General features: G+C 41.9%; 1 protein-coding gene across 1 annotated transcript; it reads left to right on the top strand.

Moving 5' to 3' along the window:
• The first annotated feature begins 975 nt into the window (after positions 1–975).
• IL12B (interleukin 12B) lies at positions 976–8163 on the top strand. Its single transcript, XM_054389289.1, has 6 exons — positions 976–1057; positions 2998–3279; positions 3739–3856; positions 4751–4944; positions 6326–6471; positions 8038–8163. The coding sequence occupies exons 1-6, from the start codon at positions 976–978 to the stop codon at positions 8161–8163; spliced, it is 948 nt and encodes a 315-aa protein (XP_054245264.1).
• Positions 8164–9670: the final 1507 nt, after the last annotated feature.

Below are 9670 nucleotides of genomic sequence, written 5' to 3'. Positions count from 1 at the left end.
ACCAGTCTTTTTCTAGGTCATACTCCTATTCATTTGGCTTAATGCCCAGCTGGATAGGGTCAGAAAGTGTATCCAAATAAGTCATCAAAGTTTTTTACACAGTCACTGGATACTACAATATTAGACAAACATGGTTTGTGTTTCATGAAGAGATGTAGTTGTATTTTGAATTCAGAACAAATATACATTTATATTTTGTACATATAGCTATATACTTTTTAATTCTCAAGGGAGCTATATGTATGTCTCAAATGAACATAGCAACAATGATGCACATATCCAGCCATTGCTGCAAGAAATCCAGCAGGAATTTTGCCTGAAATTGCTTCAAAACTAATTAGACTATACAACCTCAAGTGGATACTGGTACTAGTACCAGTTAGGTAAGTGGCAGAGTTAACACCAACTCTGTGCTGCATTATTGACACTGCTATCACCTTGTTTGCACAGAGATGGTGAAGACTGCAGCCTAACAAAACACTTCAGCAGGTCCTTCATTTTATTTGCAATCCTTTATTTTAATAGGAATACTGACATGCTTAAACAAGGGAATATACTAAGCCTTGTATGGCTGGAATTTAATGTCCATTCATCTTTTAGTCAAATGCCTTGTTCATGCAGCCAGCCTCACTGGCACCAGCAGGACTTTGCTTGCATGAGGAACACATAACTGAGGGACCTGTGAATGCTTCTAAGATGCTGACCGTATAAGAGCTATGTGCACAATTTCCTCTAAGTTCTATGATTTCTTCTCTAAACTGCTCTGCAGTGTGAGTAACAAGTGGATGAAAATCTTGGCTTAAGTTCCGGTACAAACCTCACATTTTTATGTCCTTTGAGACCTTTTAGAACGGGAGAATATTTCTCAGTTCACTAGAACACTCTGTCTTATTATCCTGTCTGCCACTGAGTTTGATTTCAGAACACACTCAACAATCCTCACTGATATTTACTAATTTATTTTTTTCCCTGCAGATGTCTCACCTGCTGTTTGCCTTACTTTCATTATTGTCCTTTGCTGCCCTTCTGGAAGCACAGTGGAAACTTAGGGAAAATGGTAAGCAGTCTTTACTTACTGAGGCCTACAGCTGACTGTAGGACACAAGGGTAGTTCAGAATTATACTTGTGTCCAAAAGCACAGAATTTGTTAACTCTATTACCTTAGGGCAAAGTTCTTCCTATTTGTGAATAACCAGCCAAGTAATTGGTATTAAGGGAAGAAGTATGTAGAAGTCCTAAAATGCCATACAAAAGCCATTCTGACTATTTGCATTAGAAACTGTCATATGTCCTACTCCATGTTCTCCTGTTTCAAAATTTTTGGTCATGCAGCAGTCTGGAGGTAGAATCAGTATCTTGTGACTTGAGTAACAGCCCGCAAACAACAATAAAAAAACCCCAAAGCATTAATTGTAAAAATAGAATAGTTCACAGTAAAACCTAAAACCTAGAAATTCTTTATCCAGCTTTGCTGGTAAATAACTTAAATGTAAATATGTTTGTGAAAATACAAGGTCAGTAATAAACAAATAAATCTCTTTAATAACTTACTGGAAAACTGGGCTAAAATCAGGTCATCAAGTTTGCTTGCTCTCACTCAGTGTAATTCCATACTCCAGGTTGTCTTCTATGTGATTATCCAGAACCCTAATCAACATGAGAAAAGCATACTCAATCTAATTGTTTTATTTGTAGGAAGTAATTCCATTACTTTCCTCCATATCTTTACACTAAAAAATTATTCGTCCTGTGGGTTCCCTGGGCAATACCATGGTGCTGAAAGCTGATGCTTGTCAGTATTGAGACTAGAATTTGTGTTTCAAGTCTGTAAGATTTACCTTGCCTGTGCTTCAAATATCCATGGGCAGTCTGTTAAGGTTCCAAGCTTCCTGAGCTGCATGTTTTCTGCCATTTTCAATTCAGTGTCTGACACGTATTTCTTAGCATTTCTTCCTTGTAATAAAGTCTTAAAGCTCTCTTTCTGGTATTGAAATGGCCTGGTGAAAAGATCTTAGAGCTCAGTGGAAATCTGATTTCCTGAACTGAGTGCTTGCTGTGGTGTAGACATGCTAAGAAGCAAATTTTTGCCACTTCTTGCATGTAGCAGAATCTCTGAGGGTACTGAACATGGTTGGGGAGCTTGTGACAGCAGCAGTACATCTGAACAATGGACAGTTAAATTTGAGAACTGTTGCCACACAGAAAGTGTAGGTGAAATTCTCCAGCCAACCACAGCCAGGAGACAAGATAATGTTTCTTTAATGGAATTGTTCTAAGTTATTTTGTTATGCAGTGTGTCTTGTAATTTGGGAAGACCAGCAGAGCATTTCAAAGTTAGAAGATGGCATTTAGAAGACCACACATCCCTATTGCAGTCCACATAGCTCTGCTGCAGCTCAGCAATCCTCTGACTCTTAGTAATTGCTCCACTGAGCAATAGGAGTACAGATTGTTCCCTGCAGAAAACAGAAAGTGACAGGCAAATACAAATCACTTACCCAGAGCTCCCGTCCTTCCCACTGCTCACTCACAGACCTTTCATGGTGAAGAGGGCCAAGTGCCATAGCTTTGCACCATAGCAAAGCACCATAGTACAGAGGGTCATGAGCCATTCTGTGAGCAAAGGCCACAGGCCATGTGCAGGAGGAATGCCTGGGCTCAGGGTATCCCTGCATCCTCACTTTCAAAACAAAGGTACCTGCCTAATCTCCACAGTTATGAACCACTGTAAGATTCCCAGGGAGCATGGGAAAAAAATCACTTCTTCCATGAATATCTCATCCTTATTGATCAGCAGGTTCTGGATATACTACAAATTTTTAAGTCAAACCTCTTCTTGGACTAAATATTTCCAAGTGATGGTGAGGTTTTGGGCAAGAAAGGCAGAGATTTGTTAGCAGTTTTCCTGGAGAGCAGAGGTAGAAAAAGGGCTCAGCTCAATCTTCACACTGTTAAGTATGAGTAGCAGCTAACATGTCTTTCTCTACAATGTCCAGTGTATGTCATAGAATCTGAGTGGAATGATGAGACACCAGCTAAAAGAGTGGAGCTCACCTGTAACACAGCTGATGAAGCACTGCCAGTTTACTGGGAAAAGGACACCGAACTGCAAGGAACTGGAAAGACTCTGATTGTTGAAGTGAAAGAGTTCCCAGATGCTGGCAACTACACCTGTCTGGCAGCTAACACCCATGAAATCATCAGCTATGATTTCTTCCTCATAACTAAAGTAGACTCCAATGGGCAAATGCTAAGGTCAATTCTGAAAAGCTATGAAGGTATGGTCGTAAGATGATGTGATGTTATCTTGCTCAGCTTTGTGCACTGGAGCTTTGTGAGGGCCAGAGGGAGCTCTCTGTAGAAATGAGATTATCCATTGTGTGCCCTCTCATGAGCAGGGTAACAAATACAGAGGTTTGCCACCTGAATAGCTGCAGTGCTTCTTTGTGACAGGATCAATGGATTTGTCTATATAAAAGTCTTACTGACAGCTATCTGCAACAGCTTGGGTAGGCTCTTATCCCCTGTCAATAGCCACGTAGCTGTGGTTAATATGGTGCCATGTAAACCAGCCTTCAGCCACCAGTTATGGTTATATGGCTTTTTAACTATGTGAGACTGTCCTCCTACGTACCCAGCATGGGCCAAAGCAGTCCATTGAATTCTGCTCTCACTCTGCTTCGACTGTTTTGGCAAAGAGAGTAAATAAATCACATTTTCTTCCTTTTTGCATCTAGAGCCAAAGAGGACATTTTTAAAATGCGAGGCAAAGAGCTACTCTGGAATTTTCACGTGTTCATGGATGACAGAAATTGAGAGTCCAGATGCGAAGTTCACAATCAGAAGTCTGAAAGGGTAAAAGCTTGTACTTTCCTTAGCAACCTCATAGTAAGGCTGGAACAGCTCTTTGTGTTATTCTGTGTAGGAGATCCTAGATTTTAGGCTATTGAGGACATGCAGAAGGCAAGGAATCCCACTTCCAAAGTCCGAACATCTGCAAAACGTTTTGAGCTGTCACTGGGACTAACAGCTCGTAAGGGCATGGAAGTTGCTCAGAAACTAGTAAGGCTTGAAAATGGAACATCGCCCACGGGACCATTACAGCAGCTGCCTACAGCCACAGAGTAACTTAAGCAATAGCAGAAATGGTTCATGCAGGGCAGAGAGAGGAAGCTGGGCCAGAAGCAGAAACAATCACAGCAACAAGTCCCTTTGCAGCAGCTCTTGTGGAATTAAGGCAGTGGGAGGCTGCACCCACTGTGAAAGCCAAATGTCCACTGACAAGTCTCTGTTGAGGAACACTGCAGAAACCTATGAGGGAAATATGAGGGGAACCTTGTGGGGATTTCCTACCTCACACTACTCTTTGGGGTTTCTCCAAAACATGGAGTGCTTGAGCAGAGTCACTTCGGTTTGTCCAGTAAGCTTATAGAAAGGCCTATGGAACAAAGTAAGATACTAGTGCTTGTCCTGGGACAGTGGTAACATGAAATGAGATATCCTGGTTTAGGTTGAAACATGAATTCCTTCTGCTAAGGCAGGGGAGTGTTTGTGCCACACATGGATGTGTAATGCAGCAGAGAAAATGCCAGAACTCGCGCTGAACTGTTTCTGCAGCTGTTGAAGCACAGCCATAAAGTGATACAGGCAACACCAGAACACTACCTTACCAACTACATCTTATTGTTGGGGTAACAAACTCTCAGAGCACACTGGCATTCCCAATACTTTTCTCTGTTCTGTACTCAGCTCTCAAGGAGATGTAACCTGCAGCAGCCCTGTAGCTCGCACTGATAAATCAGGCACTGAATACACAGCCCAGTGCCAGAAGGAAAACTACTGTCCATTTGCTGAAGAGCATCAGCCAATTGAGATGTTCCTGGAGGTCATTGATGAGCTGGAATATGAGAACTACACTAGCAGCTTCTTCATCAGAGATATCAGTGAGTATACCAGGAACTATGATCAATTTTTAGCCTTTCTCCTTGCTGCTGATAGTGGAACTAATAACGGTAGCTTGGGAATCCCTGTCCCTACTGTAAATCTGCATCAAGCCCCTAGTTACAGGAATAGGGGAGCAGCAGTCCAGAAGAGGATGAGGAAGTGAAGAAGCAACATCTCCATAGCTTGTGACTGCCAACTCTCTCACTCCCACATCTCCTAGAAGTTTCTGGAAGGTTATGTGGGAGAAGTCAGAGAATAACCAATAACCCCACAGTCTCTTCTCTGAGAACTGCAGATTCACTCAGATAAGAATTAATGCTATGTGTGCTTTCCTCCTGATCTGTTCTCTCTGATGGGCATCCAGGACAGGTTAATAGAAATTGACAGTTGTAACTGCAACGCCACTGGGCGCAGGAAACTGAAGCAGCATCCTGAAGAAACAGATGTTTTGCTAAATGCTAAATCTTCCCTAGTCAGGGAAGATACTCCTCTGTGTCCAACGGAGCCCTCCAAGCCAAAAAAAAAAAAAGAAGGATCTTACCCAGAGAGACTCTGGGAGTGTGCTTAATTTTCATAAGAAGCATACAAGCCATTTCATAGAATAGAATCGTAGAATCCTAGAATGGTCCAGGCCAGAAGGGACCTCCAAAGGTCATCCAGTCCAGCTTCTCCACACTCAGCAGGGACATCCTCCACTAGATCAGGCTGCCCAAGGCCTCCTTGAGCCTCACCTTGAATATTTCCAGGGAAGAGGCCTCTACCACCTCCCTGGGCAACCTGTTCCAGTGTTCCACCACACTCATAGTAAAGAACTTCTTCCTGATATCCAATCTAAATCTACCCTTCTCTGGTTTGAAGCCATTGGCCCTCGTCCTGTCACTGCAGGCCTTTTGTAAATAGTCTCTCCCCATCCTGTAGGCCCCCTTCAGGTACTGGCAGGCTGCTATTAGGTCTCCCTGGAGCCTCCTCTTCTCCAGGCTGAACAACCCCAGCTCCCTCAGCCTGTTCTCATAGCAGAGGTTCTCCAATCCCCTGATCATTTTCATGGTCTTCCTCTGGACCCTCTCCATCAGGTCCATGTCTTTCCTATATTGAGGGCTCCAAACCTGTACACAGTACTCCAGGTGAGGTCTCACCAGAGCAAAGTGATAGAATCACCTCTCTGGATCTGCTGGCAATGCATCTTTTGATGAAGCCCAGGATGTGATTTGGCTTCTGGGTTGCAAGCGCACACTGCCTGCTCATGTTCATTTCTTACTCCCCTCTTAATCTCACAGAGGCTCCCAAAGCTGATTCCTATAAAACTACCAAAAGTAGTACAACAACATCTGATATTATGCTGCTAACGTGAATCGATTCCTTCTGTATTTTCTCTTGCAGTAAAGCCCGACCCGCCCAAGTGTCACTATACAGCTGCAAATGGAACAGTCACCTGGACATATCCCAGAACATGGAGCACACCAAATTCCTACTTCCCTTTGACTTTCAGGGTCAAAGTTGAAAGTCCAAAGAAACGCAGAATCCAGGTAGAGATACAAGATCCGAAATGCAATTTTCTTGCTTGAACTGACAGTATAAATAATATAAACAGAGTATGTAACAATCATGGTATAGAATATAATTTTTTTTTTTAAAAAAAAGGGTGCTGGGACCCAAATGTGACAAGGTTCTATCTTAGTAGAAAAAGACTTCCTTCACAGTTCTATGAGCTGTAAGATCCTAGCAAAACACTCTGGGGTGGATGCAACCCTGATGTAACTGGGAAGATAAAACTGCGCCCAGCATTGCATAGCTGTGAGAAAAGCATTTGCTAATTCATTAGTAGGCTGTGTGGGTCCTAATGTGGGAAAACCCCAATTTCCAAATCAAGAATTTCAGGATCTGTGGCACTGATTTCCTTGTGTGTGGTTTGTACCTGGGTAGCTCAGACTTTCTTTATAGGTGAATTGGCAAATAAGGCATCATTGAGTCATTTGGTAGTGTGTCTGTGAAGACTGGTGAAGGCTATAGTCTTTGCCACTCACCTTCCAGTTATTAGTTAACTGTCAGCTAAGCATTGCCACTCTATATTAGCTTTAAATCACAACATATTTTTGCTTCCTTTGCTAAGGAAGCTCCTGGGGTATGCAGCAGCAGTATGGCAAATTACCTAGGCTGGCAAAGAAATCAACAGCAGAACTGGAAAGAATTATATAAACCAGGTGACCACAAGTACAGGTCCTTAACTGCAGTGCTGTTCTTCCTTGGTTCAGCAGTCAGAAAAATAAACAAATTTCACCAGTTTGTCAGTTAGTGAAATTTTTCTATGTGAAAATATAAGCAAGCCTGTACCAGCAGATGGGGCCCTTCCCCTTGTGCAGACTTCTCGATATGAGTCAAGTTCCTTATAAGGGTAGAGAAACTGTCCCATTACAGAGTGTACACAGAGCTCTCCGTGTATCAGCCACATATCCTCCGTGGAAATTTCAACAACACTGAAAAGCAGCAACTTCTGGCTTTTAGGGTTCTCACTCTAATAGGAGAAAAGAGAAAAACTATTTACAAGGGCATGTAGCATTTGGAGAAGGGGATTTGTTTTAAACTAGGGAAGGGTAGGTTTAGATTGGACTAAATTCTTTACTGTGAAGGTGGTGGAACACTGAAACAGGTTGCCCAGGGAGGTGGTGGACACCCAATCCTTGGACACATTCAAAGTCAGGACCACTGAGCAGCCTGATCTAATTGGGGATGTCCCTGCTCACTGCAGGGCGGGTTAGACTAGATGACTTCTAGAGGTCACTTCCATCCCAGTGCATTCTATCATTCTATAAACAAATAAACCCTTTTCTTTAAAGACTGTTTGGGTTTGGGGTTTGGATGGCTTTACAACACCAACTTCAGTGGAAAGTGAGTTTTCAGTTTGTTTCTACTGAGGCTCAAGTTCTCACGTGCCCTCATGACTTTGGTAGCTGTGGGTGAAGACTGGTGCCTCTGAAACAACAGACTGCCAGTTGGGGTTTTGAGCTACATGTGCTTGCTTCAATGCCTGGCACTTTATTGCATGTTCTGCTTGATCTTTACAATCTGCTGATGGAGCTGTGCCCTGTTCTCAGGTCTATGATGCTGATGAGCAGTCTATTCAGATTCCAATGGCTGGGCCAAAAGACAAGGTCTCAGTGCGGGCCAAGGATCGCTATTACAATTCATCCTGGAGTGAGTGGTCTTCACTTTGCAGGTAAGACTTGTAGAACCTCTTACTGGAAGAGGAGGAATGATTCCTTACCTAGGAGAGTAAGGAGTCAATTAACTTCTGCTTCTTAAATACCCACTTATTTCACATTTCCTCATGACCTCTTTTGCCTCCTGAACATTCTTTGATGAAATATCTGGAAGAGAATAAACATGTAAATATATTGGGCTGTCTAAATGATGATTCTAAATTATTAGAATCCCTTTAAATCAGAGAGCAAACAATGGATGTAGGTTCATGGACAGGGATTAGGTTCTACCTAGGCCATTGCTAGTATGACTCATGCTGATTTTTATCCTTTCTGTTCATCAGCAGCTTATGAATCAATGTCCAGTGTCCAAATACAGCAGACAATCCATACACAGCCAGGTTCTACCAGTAAAATGAGAAGGGTAGTGAGAGAGAGAGGAGATACTTGCTATGGGAAAGCAGAGCTATTAGCAGCTTCTTTCCTTATGCTGTGAATTGATGAGTGCTCTCTGACAACTCTAAATTACTCTCAGCCCAGCTCTCCAGGTCAGAACATAGAATTGCTGAGGCTGAAAAATACCTTTAAGATCAAGTCTAACATGAATGGAAACATGGAAAATAAAGATGGAAAAATAGGGAAATAGTCTCCTTCGCTTCAACACCAAAAAGAATTATGCAGATTTATTTTTTTATCTTCTTCCTTTCTTTTATTTTGCAGTTTTAGGGTAGTTATTCTTCAGTTTGATGTAGATGCAAATCTTCCTGACCTCCAAGTTTCCTGGGTCACACTGCTGAAAAGTTGTAAACTTGTAGCCCTACTGAAACACTTGAAATGAGTTCACACTGTTCTGTGGATTCAGCCTTCACTGGTACAGGGACATGTATAGATACCAACACCAGCTGAAGGAAATTTTCAGAAGGGCTATAGCTGGACTCTCTTCAGTTGACACTGAATTCCTAATCTTCATCAGGCATGAGAATTCCTGAGCCCTGTATTATATGGTCCTGAGTCCTTTAGAGAAATTGAGAGAAACAGACTAAATCTAGATCTGAGAAAAATTACAATAATTCTTATGTAAATTTCCTTTCTTATTTTACAGATAACCAGTGAGAGGTTCTAGGAGGGCACCACGCTCCTAAAGAAAACAAAGAAGGAATGGACAAAAGAACAGAAGAATAAGTAGAAAAAAAAAAAAATCTGTATTTGAGATGATTATGAAGCCATACCAGATTTTTTTTTTTTTTTTTTTGTAATAGGCTAATATGATCCTGATTCTGGCAACTTTTTTGAATTCCCCAGATTTGAGTAACACCATGTTATATTAATATGTATGGTGTTTTGATATGTTGCTGGCACCTGTTACTGTAGGTTCTGCATCTAATTCTGTTGCACTTATTTATCTATTTATTTGTTTGCTTATTATTATTTATTTAGTTGACTTGCTGCCAGATGATAGCAGTTGCTATTCAAACTGTGTCATCAGGGTTGGACTCGATCTCTTCAGGTCCCTTCCAACCTCTAATGT

Source organism: Indicator indicator, chromosome 18, assembly GCF_027791375.1.
Source record: "Indicator indicator isolate 239-I01 chromosome 18, UM_Iind_1.1, whole genome shotgun sequence".
NCBI classification, from domain to species: Eukaryota; Metazoa; Chordata; class Aves; order Piciformes; family Indicatoridae; genus Indicator; species Indicator indicator.
The sequence above is the reverse complement of the archived record's forward strand: the minus strand, read 5'-3'. Positions and strand labels throughout refer to the sequence as shown.

Bases quoted from the DNA above. Each gene is read 5' to 3' on its own strand.
- IL12B (XM_054389289.1), top strand. From the start codon at position 976: ATGTCTCACCTGCTGTTTGCCTTACTTTCATTATTGTCCTTTGCTGCC. The intron at 3,280-3,738 runs GTATGGTCGTAA...TTTTGCATCTAG, and splicing joins AATTCTGAAAAGCTATGAAG to AGCCAAAGAGGACATTTTTA. The intron at 6,472-8,037 runs GTAGAGATACAA...CCCTGTTCTCAG, and splicing joins CAAAGAAACGCAGAATCCAG to GTCTATGATGCTGATGAGCA.